Below are 18,617 nucleotides of genomic sequence, written 5' to 3'. Positions count from 1 at the left end.
CACTATTTATCATGTATTAATTACGTATTCACAACTTCCCAATCAGCAAGTTCACCGCGAACAAAGAACTTGCGAAACTTCCTCAAACCATTAAAACGTCCTTTTGAAACACACAAGTTGGTAACCGGCAAGTTTTAATGTCTTCTGGGAGAAAATTCCCCTTTGTTGCGACCTCGGCTGGTTTAACGCTAAAAACAACAGCTAGGCATGGTAAAAAGTATTGAAAAGTCTTCGCCTAAATACGATGACACTACACTATGCTTATTATAAGTAGATATTTAACTCAAACATAATAATTTAATGCCTAATACAGTAACTATAATTTTCGTAGCAGGAATATACACTGTTCCGTAAATCTTGCATTGCTCATGATTGAAAGAAATAAGTAATGCAGACACATTATTTAAGTACCTACCTATACTCGTTTTTACAACTCTATTTATCAAGGCAGTAATAAAAAGAGTTTTTCTTCCTGAAGACATTAAAACTTGCTCGTTACCAACTTTGTGTTTCAAAAGACGTTTTGATGGTTTGGAGAAATTTGTCAGACTCAAGCCAGCGGCGAAGTTGCTAATTCTGAAGTTAAAGATAAATAATAATGAATAATGGACGTTTCTATTCTGAGACATCTTAGATATTCTGGGCTGTAAAGATAACGAGCTTATTTACATTCATATGAGATAATGATGGCGCGTTAGCATCGATGCAGGCAAGTGTAAATTAAAAATTTATGACACCCCCGACAAGTGAAGGTTACAGTAACTAGAAAAGAGCTGATAACTTTCGAACGGCTGAACCGATTTTCTTGGATTATAGCCAAGAACACTTTCGATCGAGCCACTTTTCAAATAAAAAAAATTAAATTAAAATCGATTCATTACTTTAGGAGCTACGATGCCACTGACAGATACACAGATACACATGCCAACTTATAACACCCCTCTTTTTAGGTCGGGGGTTAAAAAGATGTTGAATCGATGGTTTGCAGTACCTACGCGTGAAAAGCTACTGAATCGCGCAAAACCTCGCTCGCTCATTTTCATCATAACAATTTAGACAGTAGCTTAAATTGATAAGAAAAATAAGTCACGCCTCGGCGCCAATTCACTCCGTCCGTGGGCGTTGTGCGTAATGAAGCAAATACCCACACATTATAATAATTTTGACGTGCCACATTGATGATCACATGAAACCAATAAGCTCTACCCACTGTCGATTTTTCCAAGAGACTGTCTTTGATTACGTTATAATTTTCTATTTTATTTTACAAAGCTTTTATTTATTGTAGGTCCTGTATGTTACATAATAAATGCATATTTTGATATCATAAAAAGCCTGAAGTTAAATTCATTTAATATGTAAACAAAATAAATTATTTATTCACTAGAGGATGCCCGCGACTTCATCCGCGTGGATTTCGGTTTTTAAAGATTCCATGGGAACTTTTTGATTTTCCGGGATAAAAAGCTTACGTCAATTACAGAGACGCAAGCTACCTCGGTTCCAAATTTCATACAAATCGTTTTAGCGGATGGGTATTTAGGAATCCTGTGGGAACTCTTTGATTTTCCGGAATATAAAGTAGCCTATGTCCATCCCCGGGATATAAGCTTACTCTGTACCAAATTTCGTCAAAATCGGTTAAACTGTAGGGCCGTGAAAAGGTAGCAGACAGACAGACAGACACTCTTTCGCATTTATAATATTAGTATGGAAGTATGGATAAAACTGTCTACCTATTACGGTTCACGAGATACAGCCCGCTGACGGATGAACGGTCGGACGGACGGACGGACAGTGGAGTCCTAGTACCTTATCCCTTAAGTCCTGTTGGTAATCAAACACACACACATAGTTGCTAAATTTCCCCCGTAGTTGAGTAAAAAAGCTGCCTGAACAAAGAACATGACACGGTGTGAAAGTATTTTGCTGACAGAGGCTTTCCTTAGACGTGGTCTATCAGTTTTGAAGCGTATCTTGATGGGTGCTTGACATTCTCATTGTGCTTCTATCAACATTAAACGAATTTCATACTAAAATATCGTTTGCCATCCCAAAGTAGAAATGAATAATTATGAACCAAGTACCTACATAGACGTACCTAACACTAATTATATTTCTAAGTACTTACGTAATTAGTGACTAGTGAGTTAGGTCCTATTGGGCAGATTGGGGATTCAATTCCGTGCGCCCTCCTGTAACTTTCGGAGTTAGGTATGTGCGTTTTAAGCAAGTAAATATCACTTGCTTTAACGGTGAAGGAAAACATCGATGAGGAAATCTGCATGCCTGAAAGTTCTCTAAGGTCTCTCTGCCAATCCACATTTTGCCCATTCGGCCAAAACCCTTCTCATTCCGAGAGGAGTCCATACAGTAGTGGATCTGCACATACACACGCATAACATATTTTCTTTAGTTTGTTTTGTATTCACCGAGCTGGAAGCCCTGTTTTCCTACACACAGTTTTTACTAGTTCGGGAAACAGGTGCACAGTAATTTTTTATTATAACTAATATACCTAAGTAATTGTTATGTTTATGTTTTATTTGTTGTTGAGCCAGATAAATTTATCTTTATTTGTTGATATTTCCACCTTTCTACCATCCTACTGCAAGGCATCGTCAAGGTCTGCATCCGTACGTAGTTGAAAATTCTCGGACACGTACGAAGCGATTTGCTTCCTCGTTTCTATTCCGAACCGCTAGGATATGGAACGCCCTTCCAGTATCAGTTTTCCCTTCCACGTTTAATATGGGTACCTTCAAGTTGAGAGTGAATCAGCAACTTCTAGACAAGCACGCACCTTAGGCTGCATCATCACTTGCTAGCAGGTCTGATTGCAGCCAAGCGTTAGGTCTATAAATTAAAAAAAAAAAATGTTGAACATAGATTTTTTATTTGTTTCAGACAATGCATCGTACAGTCCGTCGGTTGGCATATAACGAATGGATGCGACAGGGTTAGCATGGGGCTGACAGGGCTAGGAGGTATGAGAGCGCGCATGGGCTATCGTCTCAAGATTGGTCTGGTTGTAATCGTTAGCATGGTACTGGGGTTCTTCAATGAAAGCCAGGGTACGGTTCAAAAAGGTAAGATGTAATTTGTTTATCACTTTTTCTTCTTTTCTTTACGCAACGGCGTGACCTCTCGTTTAAGATTTTTTTTATTTTTTTATTCATATGCAAGTTAGCCCTTGACTGCAGTGTCACCAGGTGGTAAGTGATGATGTAGTCTAAGATGGAAGCGAGCTAACCTGGACGGGGTATGGTAGTTTTTTTTTTTATTAAACCCATACATACCCCTTTCTCTTATAAAAAATACTATAACATAATATATACTGAAACACAATCTATATGGAGCCATCACTTTTTATTTATTTATTTATTATAGGCACGGCACGCGCTTGGCCACAATAACACCTGATGGAAAGTGATAATGTGACCTAAGATGGGTCGCGTTTTTTTTTTTTTTTTTTTATTGTTTCCCCATAAAAAATTACATCAAGAATTAGGTTAAGCCACTGATGCCTAAAATAAGTTTTACACTTGTGTTATAGGCATCAGGGCTAATAAAGGTTTATCCAAAAGATGCCTATCCACTCTTGTTTAAAATACCCGGATAAAGAGTAAACACATAATGTATTCCATTTGGCGTCTAACTTTGTAGAAATCAATTTCAGCTTAGTCCCCAGTGGAAATCTAATTCAGCTCCGAAACGTCTAAACAGCGTTTGGCGTTCAAAACGGCCAGTATTATTCGAATTACCATATTCCACATAAACCTAATTAGTGACGCTAGCAATAGGATAGTAATTGGCCATTACTTTGTCTTTACGATCGCATTCACTTTGCTATAGCTGGCTGTGAAATCATCGAATGTGATATACAGATGGCATTTGAATGAACTTTGCTACTGCGCTTTAATTCTTTAACTCCATGTTTAATTTCATTATTTTTGAAGTTATTTTAATTTAATTTTAATTTTTTCCGAGGTTCCGTACCTCAAAAGAAAAAAGAAACCCTTATAAGATCACTTCGTTGTCCGTCTGTCTGTCGTGTCTGTCGAGAAAAAGGAATCAAAACATATTATATGGTACTTTCCGACGAGCTAGAATGATAATCCCGATGGCCTAATATGGGACGCGTTTACCTTAAAGATGTATATTCAGTGTTATTTTAAAGATACTCGAAACGGATAAACAGTAAACACAATATAATGTTTTCCATTTGGCGTCTCAACTTTGTTGATGCAGAAATCAATATTTCAGCTTAGTCTCCAGTAGCAATCTAATTTTAGCGTCGAAACGTCTAAACAGCGTTTGGCGTTCAAAACGGCCAGTATTATTCGAATTACCATATTCCGCATAAACCTAATTAGTGACGCTAGCAATAGGATAGTAATTGGCCATTACTTTGTCTTTACGATCGCATTCACTTTGCTATAGCTGGCTGTGAAATCATCGAATGTTATTTACAGATGGCATTTGAATGAATTTCGGTTCTGCGCTTTGATTCCATTTGCATTTCCATTTTCATTAACCCCCGACCCAAAAAGGGGTGTTATAAGTTTGACGTGTGTATCTGTGTATCTGTCTGTGGCATCTTAGCTCCTAAACTAATGAACCGATTTTAATTTAGTCTCTTTTGCTTGAAAGGTGGCTTGATCGAGAGTGTTCTTAGCTATAATCCAAGAAAATCGGTTCAGCCGTTTGAAAGTTATCAGCTCTTTTCTAGTTACTGTAACCTTCACTTCTCAGGGGTGTTATAAATTTTTAATTTACACTTGTTGCTTTTAAAGATAAGTATTTTAATTTTGATTTATGTATGACGACAACTTAGCTCTTCACTTTGTTCTCACTGCGTTTTTGTGATGTTGATGATTCAGTCTTAGGCACGGGGCATACCGGCACAGCCAAAACACAGAGTAAGGATAGTATAATTCAAGGAAGCCATCTAGGCACAGCAATCGTGTGGTAAGGGAGCGATCTGAGACGGCCCCAGTAATTCCGGGACCTATATGAGAGTCGTTGTGGTCGTCATGTATCACAAGATCAAAGGCGTCGGTGTAGTGTGTCTCTCCTTGAACTGTGGTCAAAGCTTGGCATCTTTCTTGATAGCTCTAGATATCTTAGCTTCAGTCTAGTTTGGCATAGGCATTAGGTTATGCGTGTGCATAACCGTGCCACGCGATTATAATCATTAAGGTACTAAAGGACTTACGGCCTTTGACTGTACATTAAAAATAAAAAAATACATAGTCTTGTATTTTTTTATGTTTTTGGTTTTGGAACTCTTAGTTTAAATAAACTAGTACGATAAGTACACAAGCTAACATGTTGTTGTTGTTACAAACACAAATCGCAATTCTAAATAACAATATTTGCGTCGACAACATCGGTAATAACATATTCTGTTGCGCGATAAATCTATTTGCCCCAAATAATCGCATTAGTTGTACAAACAATTGGGTACAAACATTGAATTCAATGTATTTACATGGAGGGCTGGTTAAGTAAGGTAGAGTCCTATTGACATTTGTTTTTAGAGCCCGTTATCTAAACTCTATCGTCTAGTGACAAAACGCGACGCGAGTAAGTATTTTCCAAAATGCTATCGGTGGGTTCCCAACGAGTCACACCAAAACGAGTAACAGTAATGTGACTCGTTGGGAGTTTTTCGAAAATGTTCTCCCAACGAGTCACACCACAGCTAAAGTGTGACTCGTTGGGAATTACATCTGTTATGCGGTGCGACGCGCATATATTCTTAGTTTATATGAATATAATATACCTATCGAGCCAAGCGCTGCTACAGCGCAGAGCAAATGCGTTTGGGACTTTAACATTGACTGTGCTTAAATCTGTCATTTATTAAGAACGGGAAATGGACAGAAAACTTTTCAATTTTTTTGTAATCCATACTAAAAAAAGGTATACGAATAGTTTGAACGTGAAAGGTTACACTGGGGCCTCTTGTAGCATTCACAGATGTCGAAACGGACATGGGGCCAGGAACTGCTGTACCCTGTACCCTATCCGCGGAAAGAAATTGGTATAGCGCTCTCTCTGTTACGTAATCCCATACAATTGATAGAGACAAAAATCTCAGTGGGCGTTAACCATTTTGATTCACCAACCAATCACAATTTTACAGACAATACTATAATTATTATTTTCTCTACAATACAATTGTAAATTAAAAATGTATAACACCCCCGACAAGTGAAGGTTACAGTAACTAAAAAAGAGCTGATTACTTTCAAACGGCTGAACCGATTTTCTTGGATTCTAGCTAAGAACACTCTCGATCACGCCACCTTTCAAACAAAACAAAGTAAATTAAAATCTGTTCAATAGTTTACGAGCTACGATGCCACAGACAGATACACAGATACACACGTCAAACTTATAACACCCCTCTTTTTGGGTCGGGGGTTAAAAAACTTTTAGAGGCCGTCTCAAAGGATACTAGTGGATTGCAAATAGAGAAAGAAAAATATTAACAAAAAATTTTAGTTTACAAAGACAATATTTTTTGTAAAACAAAATAATGATAATATTGGACTTTTGGAGGGCGGTGTTTTCTTTCCATCGCGTCTTTTATTTGATAAACATCGCTGTAACAATATTTATGTTTGCAACTCTCATGGATCCTTTTTAACCCCCGACCCAAAAAGAGGGGTGTTATAAGTTTGACGTGTGTATCTGTGTATCTGTGTGTCTGTGTATCTGTGTATCTGTGTATCTGTGTATCTGTGTATCTGTGTATCTGTCTGTGGCATCGTAGCGCCTAAACAAATGAACCGATTTTAATTTAGTTTTTTTTGTTTGAAAGGTGGCTTGATCGAGAGTGTTCTTAGCTATAATCTAAAAAAATTGGTTTAGCCGTTTAAGAGTTATCAGCTCTTTTCTAGTTTTCTTGTAGAAAAGAAGGTTAGATAACCGTTTCATAATATTATGTCAATAGACAAATGTCAAGCTGTCAAGATGGACGTTGCCTATATAAATACATAATTATTTATTTGAAAATGATGTTTTGGAAAACTCAGATACTTTGGATCGTCGGGGGTGTTATAAATTTTTAATTTACACTTGTTTATTAAAGCTAAGCAAAGAATGATGGTGGAGTGCAAATATTAAAAGCCCGTTTGCAAATTGCAATATGCGGTTTGTGCCACAACTGCGTGTGCATTGTTTCATATTACTCTCTCCAGGAAGTTAACTTTGTTTGCTCGGAACAATGGCGGAAGCATTTATTGATTTACTTACAATTTCCATCAGGTCTCAGTTCGATGCACTATACAGTACAAGGGTAGATCATGTTAACAATGCCTTTAATTTGATTAAGTATATTGATTGAGCAATAGGGACACCCAATAAATCCAGTTTTCATTATTATTATTCGAAAAATAAAATTATATGTCTGGGCATAAATGGGAATTGAATACAAGTTGAAATATAACTGTTTCTTTTGTTGTAAAAAAAAATAACTTCAATAATATTAGCGATTAATACAAACTACCCAAAGATCCCTAAAACCTAATCCAATACTACAGTTTCCTCGTAATTTCTTTCGTAAATTTTTAATCACACTATCACACTAATATTATAAAGGAGAAAGTTTGTATGTGTGTGTGTGTGTGTGTGTGTGTGTGTGTGTATGTTTGTTACTCCTTCACGCAAAAACTACTGGACGGATTGGGCTGAAATTTAGAATGGAGATAGATTATACCCTGGATTAGCACATAGGCTACTTTTTGTCCCGGAAAATCAAAGAGTTCCCACGGGAATTTTAAAAAACCTACATCCACGCGACGAAGTCGCGGGCATCAGCTAGTTAGGTTATAAATAATAATTTACAAAAACCAATTCGGAATAAGTACCTACTTAAGTAAATGCATATTTCGGGGAACTAAATGCGTGTGTCCTACATATCTATTATTTACCTATATTATGTAGGTACTACCTATGGCACGAGGCTTTTGTTAAAGTTAGGCATTCTCCCCTGATTAGGGCCTAAAAATGTGTTATCGTACAAGTTTACAGACATTATATAAGTACCTACTAAATAATGATTTGGTTTTATTATCAGAAGGTAGGTATATCGTGGATTCAGGATTTTGAAAATCTCGTGGGAGCTCTTTGACTTTTCGGGATAAAATGTATTTTATTTATTTACAGCTATTTCTGTGCATTACTAAGGTTTAAATCGATTCAGGGGTTCAGCCGTTAATAAAAGTGTAAATTAAAAATTTATAACACCCCCAATAAGTTTAGTGAAACGCACAACAGACGGAAACGTTTAAGTGCGTAAACCAGCCCAGAGAGAAGAAGAAGTTTAGTGAAGGTTACTGTAACTAGAAAAGAGCTGATAACTTTCAAACGGCTGAACCGATTTTCTTGGATTATAGCTAAGAACACTCTCGATCAAGCCACCTTTCAAACAAAAGAACTAAATTAAAATCGGTTCATTAGTTTAGGAGCTACGATGCCACAGACAGATACACAGATACGCAGATACAGACGTCAAACTTATAACACCTCTCTTTTTGGGTCGGGGGTTATAAAATGTCATGTAGACTGATAGACTACAGGCCCATGTTGAAAAATGGATGGGTCATATGAACCACCAGGTGACGTATACAGGACGATATAAGAGCATAAAATAATAAGATTCAGCACTATGCCGTCACTTGTAAGCTGTCCAACAGAGTGCTGGTGAGAATTCAAAAGTGCAGGTAGAGTGAGTACATTTTGGTCATATATTTTTGTACGGCATTTTTACCATCGATAGATCCATGAAAAATAATAAGAAAGCGCGCAGTGCCGTAAAAAAATGGTGCGCCACAAAGTCAGTAAATTGTTTGATTTTCTGACCTTTTCCGGGGTAAATTTGGTCATTTAATTCTGTACGGCACTAGTTTCATACTGTTTCAATACAGCCTCTAATCCATTATTCCGCAACGCCGTACAAAAATCATGCGACAAGGGGAAAAAATTGAGGGTAGCAACCCCCTCTCTTTTCGTGGTCCGGGGGGTGATTTGAAAAAGTACGGCTTTGATTCCAAAACATTATCTAGCACTCAAAAGTACTATTAAAAATAATGCCGTCAAAAAATTAGTGTTCATTTGAATGTGTATCAATAATTATCTTAATTTCATGGTATACTTGATTTTTAAAGCTGTAAAATCATTTGACTCTGTACGGCAACTTTTTTTTAACATGATAGTGTAAAATACTATTGTTGTATAGTATTGCCGTTCAAAAAAAACTGTTCTAAAAAAAATTATAGAGAAATACAAAAACTGAAATTTTTCAAATTATTGCAAAAGTTTAAATATTCATAGATTAATAAAATATAGCAATTTTCTACGCTTTTCCCTTGTTTTAAATAGTATTAAGATAAATAAATTAGGAAAAAAATATGCCGTACATTTTAATGCAGACCATATCTTTTAGGCTGATGAAAATGACGCTACCATTTTAAGGGTGTAGTACTTTATGGCCATCTGATACTGTACGGCATTAACATATTTTTGAAGAGAATAATTGATAATATGATAAAATCACTATGCCGTCTAACTGAAGTGAACGGGTGTGTATATAATATCCACATCCCCTACAAACCTTTGGACCAACGAAAATATACGGCATGTAAAAAAATATTATCTATGCATAAAACACTTTCAAAATAAATTAATTTTATGTTGTTTCAAATCACCCCCCGGACCACGGAAAGAAAGGGGGTTGCTACCCTCAATTTTTTCCCCTTGTCGCATGATTTTTGTACGGCGTTGCGGAATAATGGATTAGAGGCTGTATTGAAACAGTATGAAACTAGTGCCGTACAGAATTAAATGACCAAATTTACCCCGGAAAATGTCAGAAAATCAAAAAATTTACTGACTTTGTGGCGCACCATTTTTTTACGGCACTGCGCGCTTTCTTATTATTTTTCATGGATCTATCGATGGTAAAAATGCCGTACAAAAATATATGACCAAAATGTACTCACTCTACCTGCACTTTTGAATTCTCACCAGCACTCTGTTGGACAGCTTACAAGTGACGGCATAGTGCTGAATCTTATTATTTTATGCTCTTATATCGTCCTGTATACGTCACCTGGTGGTTCATATGACCCATCCATTTTTGAACATGGGCCTGTAGTCTATGAAGATTGTCGCCGTTGACCAATATAAAACTAGACAATAGAGAAAGATTTTCCTTAACCGTATCCTTGTATCAACCATACATAGAAATATTTGTTTGTTTGAACGACTAATGCGATTATTTGGGGCAAATAGATTTATCGCATACCGGAATATTAATATGCTATTATCAATATTAGCACCCAATATTTGGAATTGCGATTTGGTTTGTAACATGTTAATCCGTCGTTAATAATTAGGTATTTGCTGTGTGGATAATAACAATAATAATAATTATTTATTATTATTAATAAGTAATAGTACCTACTTACCTACTTAGTTACTTACGTCTCCTAGTTGTCTCTAAATACCGGCAAGTAAACGTGGAAACATTTTTGTATCTAATCTAGTCAAGTAAGTGAACTTGTATGAAATATGAATATGTAGGTAGTCCTTTTCAAAAACTTGACATATTACGCGTAGAACCTAAGAAAAGTCTCGCCATATTAATTGCTTTAAGTGGCAATTACATTTGTGTCAACTGTCTTGTCACAAGTGTAAATTAAAAAATTTTACACCCCCGACAAGTGAAGGTTACAGTAACTAGAAAAGAGCTGATAACTTTCAAACAGCTGAACCGATTTTCTTGGATCATAGCTAAAAACACTCTCGATCAAGCCACCTTTCAAACAAAAACAACTAAATTAAAATCGGTTCATTAGTTTAGGAGCTACGATGCCACAGACAGATACACAGATACACACGTCAAACTTATAAAACCCCTCTTTTTGGATCGGGTGTTAAAAAGTACAGTAAAATATACTTTTAACATGATAGTTGAAACATCGAGCAAAATCATTTCTTAGATTATTCGTACTTTCGTATTTTTGCTATAGGTATGTGTAAATATACGTCAACTGTCAACAAAACGTTGGCTACTTTTGACTTGGCAAACCCAACGAGTCCTTTCTCAGATTATACGCATAATACCTAATGATACTAATAGAAATAGCTATTTTCCTAACTTAAACACTTTAGTTTTTTTTAAAGACAAAGATATCTTTTCGATCTGGAAGAATCATTACGGTATAAGAGAAAGAAATATATCAAGTAGGTAGGTACCTACTTGTTGGAGCAAGCAATAAAGTTTAAACCGCAAAATATAAATTTTTTAATTGGATTTCAGAAACATACTTGTATTGTATGGCATACAAAAAATTACATTCGGGATTGTTTTCCGAAAAATTGGATAACGTCACTCCGAAATGAAAAGGGAGAAACATTTATTTCCTGTAGGTATAAGCTCTGTAAAATGTGGGTTAAAAATGAATGGAAGGCAGAACTCACTTTTGATGTTTAAATTCTGCTGGCAACTTGGCTGGTGCTGTATGTAAAAATGTTATGATTGAGCTTGATCTTATTGTGTTCATATTGATGATCATACATTCTCCATAGGTACTTAATATGATAAATGCCAAAGTGTGTCTGTCTGTCTGTCTCGAAGCTTCTCACAGCCCATCCGTTTAGCTGATTTTGATGTGTACAAAGCTCGCTTAGTACCTACCAACGGACGTGTCGGACAAAGACTACTTTTTAACCGACTTCCAAAAAAGGAGGAGGTTCTCAATTCGTCGGGATCTTTTTTTTTTTTTTTTTTTTTTTATTTTTTTTTTTTTATGTATGTTCCCCGATTACTCAGAGACCCCTGGACCAATTTGGAAAATTTTTTTTTTGTTCGAAAGGGTATACTGTGCAGGTGGTCCCATATAAATTTGGTGAAGATCTGATGAATATCTTCGGAGATGGAGAACAGAACTCCTTAATGAATAAGAGCAAATTGCTCGCGATCACTGTAATAGCTTAGTAAACAGTAGGGTTTTAACTGGGCATAGCATATTATAGTACAGTGGGGCCACTAAAAATTGTGAAATAAAAAATTTTCAAAAGAAAAATAAAACCGACTTCAAAAACCAAAAACACTAAAAAGTAGAAAATAATTTTTGTTTAGCTACACATGTAATGTACCTAGGTATGAAGTCGGGCGAGCTTCACTCTTGGATTTCTAATTTTGTTTTAATATGAATTTTTTTTATCCCAGAAAATCAAAGAGTTCCCATGAGATTATTAAAGACCTATATCTGTTAAACCGATTTTTATGAAATTTGGTACAAAGATAACTCACATCACAGATACTGGTATAGACTTTCTTTTCCGGGAAATCAAAGAAATTCTGATTTCATTTTTTTTTTGTGATGTAACCACAAATTCATGGTTTTCGGATTGCTTCCTGTAGGTACTTATGCTATCAGACCTATCTACCTGCCAAATTTCTTGATTCTAGGTCAATGGGAAGTACCCTATAGATTTTCTTGGCAGGCAGACAGACAGATAGACAGACAGACAGACAACAAACTGGTACGAAACCCTAAAAAATTAAAAAGAGTTTTTTCTTGTGCGGTACGGAATGTGGATGGTACGGAACCCTTCATGTGCGAATCCGACTCGTACTTGACCGATTTTAAACAATACTGTATTAACCTCGGCACGAAGGTACCATTTCCAAAATATAACAACAAACAAAGGACGTTTTAGTGTGCACGGATGGCAATAATGAGTTTCATTAGGGCCCGTGCCTGCATATAGATGCTAGATGTGACATGGGAACAAAAAGGTTTGCATGCTTTTTGTATTAGTAGGTGTTTCGCTTTAGAAGTATGATTTTATGGAAATGAATTTGTAGTAAAAGTTATTGTGTGAAAGATCGGAAGACCACCTATGAAGATGGCCCCAATAGGTAGCCCTGGATTCAGGTGGCACAAGACCGTGGCATGTGGGAGTCCCCATAAAAGAACCATGTTCCAGCTATGGACTGAACGTATGATGATGCATAAGTGACTTTTCAGAGAAATGTTTTATGAATCGAATATAAGACTATTACAATAATTTTATCAATGATGGTATTCGATTATTATTAAAACTAGCTTAAGCCCACGACTTTGTCAACACAAACTTCAAACCCCTATTTGCCCCTTAGGAGTTAAGTTTTCAAAAATCCTTTTTTAACGGATGTCTATGTCATAATTGCTATCTACATGCCAAACAGTCTGATCAGTCCAGAAGTTTGAGCAGTGCGTTGATAGATCAGTCAGTCAGTCACCTTTACTTTTAATTTATTTAATCTAGTTGTAATTCCTTTTTGATTTATAGAAATAAGAGATATTTTAAAGCATTTTATTTAAATGGAAATAGTCCGTTTATTATATTATATTTATATAATATATTTCATTCAGCGTATACACCAAGTCAAATCGGTATAGCACAATATCAGCACAGCATAGCTCTGCTTTAATAAACCTATTTATGAGAATCTCCTACGTCATAAACAATTGTTGTATAATGAATATTACATAATAAATAATGTGTATTAAATAATCAATTTATATTAAAACACTGCTGTAATCTTTCATTCAATTAAATTAACATGCCCGTGCAAAGACATCTTCCTGTCATTACACGCGTCACGCATTATGATTACCATAACTGTTAGCTGGGGAAATCTCATAACATAATCATTCTTAGCGAGTCTACATTATTCATAATATTATTTTTTTCGTCGAATCGTATCCGATGCTTGTATCTTAATACATAGTAAATTAAAATAATGGCTGGTTTTGTTAGTGCTAATATTAATTCTACAACTTATACAAAAATACATTAACGTGACTGACCGACAGACACGCTCTAAACTGGTGAATCTTTAAACCTGAAATTTTGCTAGGTCCTCTATATAACAAAGACTCACTAAAATACATATTTTGAGAAATTTTGACAGGATCCTAAAAACTTTCATCTACGCAAAAGGGAACGCGAGAATTAACTTATACTTAGGAAAGGTTATATTATATTTAAATTAAATCTACTTATATGAAAAGAAATTAATCATCACAACTTTTGCAGAACTTAATATACAAAAGCTAAAAAGCTTGAGCTACATATTTAGTTGATGTGAACTTATTTAACTTAAGTGTTTGTTTTTGCAGTAGTTTGAGTTAAAACCCTTCGTTCATAAAATAATTTCAGACATGGTATATTCAAAATCCTTAAGATTACTTCAGATTCTATCGTCGAAAACGCACGAATCAAAACCCTGCAATTTTAATGCCGATAAAAATGTAGCTTGTTCCGATAAGATAGGGTTATTGTGCAGGGTAGAAGAGAGATGACACTTTTCACTCACGTTCAAAACGCATGGTCACCGTAAAGCAATTGAACCCTCTAGACAGGTTCTTAATAGTATGATAGCACCGCACATTTGCCACGCATTTTATTTTCTAGTGGAAACCACGTAGTTTTATGATCCTGGAAAATATGTGCCGCTAAAATTCCAATGTTAAAGCACTCTAAGTTATCGCATCGTTATATTACACGTAATTTTAAACTTACGTTAAACGCTGGCAGGTAAACTTTGCATGCCACTTCCATTTGCATACTAAATTTCTGATTTAGACAATGGTAGAGTGAACTAGAGTGGGGAAACTCACGGTTTGATTCTGAAATCGACATCTGTGTTGAGCCCAATATTGAGCAAAATGTGACGAGAAATCAAAGAAAACTAGTCATTTCATAGTCTAGCGTCAAATCTAGGTAACATTTGACGCCTGCCAATATAGATGAAGCCTCGACGTTTTATTATAAGTTCACCAACTGTCGTGAATTGTGACAGTGGTCCGCAAAAGTTATGCTAAATGAGGTCAATAATTATAATACAATTTAAAAACTCTTGTGTATGGTATGGAGCGAATGGCATTAGTTTGAAGGGTTTTAAACTTAAAATCCCTATTTTGTAATAACATTTTACCACTATGCTTCCGTTATCACGCTTCACAACTAATGATCCAATTACTCTAAAGTGGTAACAAGTATTTTTGAGCTAAATAATAAATGGGAAATGCAGAAGCTAGCAAATCTAGTACCCATCATGAAAATATTTTACCTAACGATTTTAGTAGAGAAATAGCGCGTAATTTGTAAATGCCTAGATTAATCAAACATTACAGCACAATCGGAGCTGTTTTTTAACCGACTTCGAAAAAAGGAGGAGGTTCTCAATTCGTCGGAATCTTTTTTTTTTAACACTTTCGATGCTTGACTGAAATTATCATTGCATTTGGCACGAAACCCAGGTAACAAATCATCATTTTTTTGAAGCACGCTCGTAGGTGTCACAGGGTGCATATTAGTGGTGTCAAAAAATAATTTATCTATAATACATATTCAATATAAAAAAATATTCAGGATATTAGATATTCCTTAAACCCCATATTTAATATAAAATTTTTAAAGCAATACATTTTCTATTAGTAATTGCTTTTAAATTTGACGAGGCGTTTGCCAAAGATAGACCTACGATCTACGTCACACGATATCAGTTGCGAATATCATACGCGATAAAATATTATATTCTATCGCTACGCGTTGGTTTTTAATTCGTTTGGAATATCGCCCCTCGGTAGTTTCATTTATCAAATAGATTCTTTCGATTTTGCTATTCAATCAGGACAGTAGTTTTATTTATTTGTGAACTTGGTTGTGGGTGAATACTGAATGTAAATAATATCATATTTCGATATTCGGAGTTGATATTATCACAGATTAGGTTAGTTACTTGATTTTGTAGATTTGTGACGCGCATATTTGTTATTATAGGTTAGGTACGTAAATTGTATTGGTCTTTTTGGAAATGTGTGTGTTTGTGTGGTCTCATGATGGAACCGGGTGGGCATAGTGGATTATATCCAGGGTCTCATGATGGAACTGGGAGGTAGCCATAGGAACCGAGTGTCTGTTATAGCTCCGGCGTGCTATGAGCTTGGGTTGTTCGATTTTTGTATTAGTTTTAGCCGTGATGAAGGCTAAAATAAAAACTCGTTACTAAAACGATTTTTAAATAGGTAACTGGGTAAACTTATCTACTTTTTGTACCTTCTTGACATTTCTTTATCATTCCAATTGTTTTTAATTTTGCATAAATATGTAGGTAGGTATAGGTACCTAGGTATTTAGAGTAAAATTATTACCATATACTATACGTCTTTCGGGATTTCTTTATTGTCATGCTTTTTAGGGTTCCGTATCTGAACCTGAAGGGTGCTAACCAGGAATACAGAATCTATTATTTATTTTTGTGAAGCTTGTAGGTACTTATTGAAGTAAAGGTTTACAAGTGCCTTTGAAATTTGTTGGTACTAGTATATCGTGTTAGGTACTATTTTTATTACTTGAGTGTTATTGAAATGGAGACCCGTGCTCAGTAGTGCGCCGGTGATAAGTTCTCACTTCTTTTTGATGATTCTTATAAAAAAAAAAAATGAAAAGAAGTAATTTAAGTATAAAAATACAAAATAAAAATTATTTGTTTTTTTAAAGTGATATAATATATTTCTACAGAACCTCCTCCGACACCTCCCAGACGTCGCTTTTAAGGTGGTAATCTGTATAATGGTTCGCTAGGGGTGAAAGCAACAGAAAAACAGGTGCAAGCGATTCTCGACTTTATTGACGGTAACGAGAAAGTTGTTATTTTGTCATATTCTTGCTCAGTATCATTCATAGATTGCTAATATGTGGTTTTCTGAAATATGTCAATAAGGTTGAAAATCGTTTGCATGCAAGTTTCTGCTTGCGGCTTTTTTTTTTGATAGTTAATATATTTTAACGTAAAAAATATTCAATATTTTTCTGTAACAAACATTAATATTATGATATAGGAATCTAACCATATTTGACACCTCTAGTGCATATGCGTATCTCTCGCAGTAATATTTACGTAGTGTGTGTCGCTACGGGTATGTGTGACATGCCAAGCGTACGATTTTCCTTTTAGAATACAACTGTATGAGCTTTGCCTATTCGGTGTTTTATAACATCTTTGTTGGCACGTAATAATGATAAACTTAATCGAATGAATACGCACGAATGAAACGCATAATTTGAAACGCGCAAACGTTCGAAGGGCTGCGCTTGCCACTTCCATTTGCATACTAATTCTTTGTTTAAACAATGGTACTCGAAAGGAGTGCGATGTAAAGTCGACAATAACGCGGCTAATTTCAAAACTTTGTGCCGGGGTTTAATTTTGTTGCATTGTTTTCGAGGAATTTGAGCTTTGTACGGGTTATTAGTTTTCAGGACTTTTTTTTTGAGGCTGAATTCAAAAAGATTGTACGCTTAATTTTTGATAATACTTACATATTATATTTTCATTATTTTGATAACACTCAAGCTTATAATCTTTATCTCTGCAAGTAGGTAAAGACTCAATCCTGTTTCACAGCACCTTTGAAACTATTTGTAAAACTGTTCGATTTTATTCTACACCTGTTAAAATGCAATGCGGAAATCCATAGCAGAACCACATAGCTGACGAGTCGCGTAGCTGAAGTGACAATGGGCGAGGAGCATAGTTAGGACTGAACTTTGAAGAACCTGTGAAATGTATTATAGAAGCAGGCGTTATTTTGCGGAAGTCCATGATAAACAAGGAACCAAAAGCTTAATCCGCCAAACCAACGAAATCTGTATGGTACGCAGCACCACACAAATTCCAACACCACTCGACACGCGTTTCGCCCCGACACCGGTGCATCCTCAGGAGATGTAGACCTTACAATGTCTAATTGCAAAGTTTGACTTTTGTCAAAGTTGGGGTCCTTAGGTGCTCGAGTAACGACCCCGCGTCCAAAAGCGCAGCGTCAGAGTTCCTCCACTAGATCATTGAATTATTATGTACTAATTCCTCAAAGTACTACTTGAAAAGAACCATTAGCAGTTATCTGCGTAGCGAATAACGATCCTATTTTAAACAGTGGAGGTCTGTTCTATGGTTGAAACGATGATGACAATACCCAAATGGTCTATGGGTTAGCAACCCATTAGACCATTTCATTTCAAAATTAATTACATTACAAGTAAGTTGAAACTTTTAGTTGCGAGTTTGTCAGTCGATTGGCAGCAGCTGCTTCAAACTTTGTTACACGATTTCAGATTTGCATAGACACCGAGTGGAGTGAGTCGTTTGAGGACTAACAAAATGCATTTCGAATACGGACTGCACTTAGCCCTGCTTACAAATTTAATGCAAAAGGTATTTGTACCTAAGTTCGTCTTTGTACCACTTACTAGATTATTCTATCATAGGAATGCTATTTTATTGAAAAGAATATTTTATTGGTAAGGTCTAATGCACTCCATATAAGGAATACATTGAAGATATTGCCATAATACTAGCTTGAATACTAGATGATGCCTGCAAATACCTCCGCGTGGATTTAGATTTTAAAATCCCGTGGGAAATCTTTGATTTTTCGAGATAAAAATATACAAGGAAATACGTGTCCAGGATACAAGCTGTCCATGTATCAAATACATGATGCCCGCGAATTAATCCACGTGGATTCTGGTATTTTAAG

At 35.7% G+C, this 18,617-nt stretch overlaps 1 protein-coding gene across 2 annotated transcripts in view; it reads left to right on the top strand.

Moving 5' to 3' along the window:
* LOC123865274 (zwei Ig domain protein zig-8-like) overlaps positions 1–18,617 on the top strand; it is a 142,602-nt gene that overhangs the window by 82,995 nt on the left and 40,990 nt on the right. The window contains exon 2 of one of the 2 annotated variants that reach the window (XM_045906225.1): positions 2,908–3,074. In XM_045906225.1, the coding sequence (XP_045762181.1) occupies positions 2,966–3,074 (109 nt within the window). In that variant the 5' untranslated portion in view covers positions 2,908–2,965. Of the gene's footprint in view, positions 1–2,907; positions 3,090–18,617 lie in introns of both variants that reach the window. The other variant, XM_045906224.1, reaches the window with a different exon arrangement.

This window comes from Maniola jurtina, chromosome 5 (assembly GCF_905333055.1).
Source record: "Maniola jurtina chromosome 5, ilManJurt1.1, whole genome shotgun sequence".
In the NCBI taxonomy this organism is placed as follows: Eukaryota; Metazoa; Arthropoda; class Insecta; order Lepidoptera; family Nymphalidae; genus Maniola; species Maniola jurtina.
This window is presented reverse-complemented; position numbering and strand designations above follow the sequence as displayed.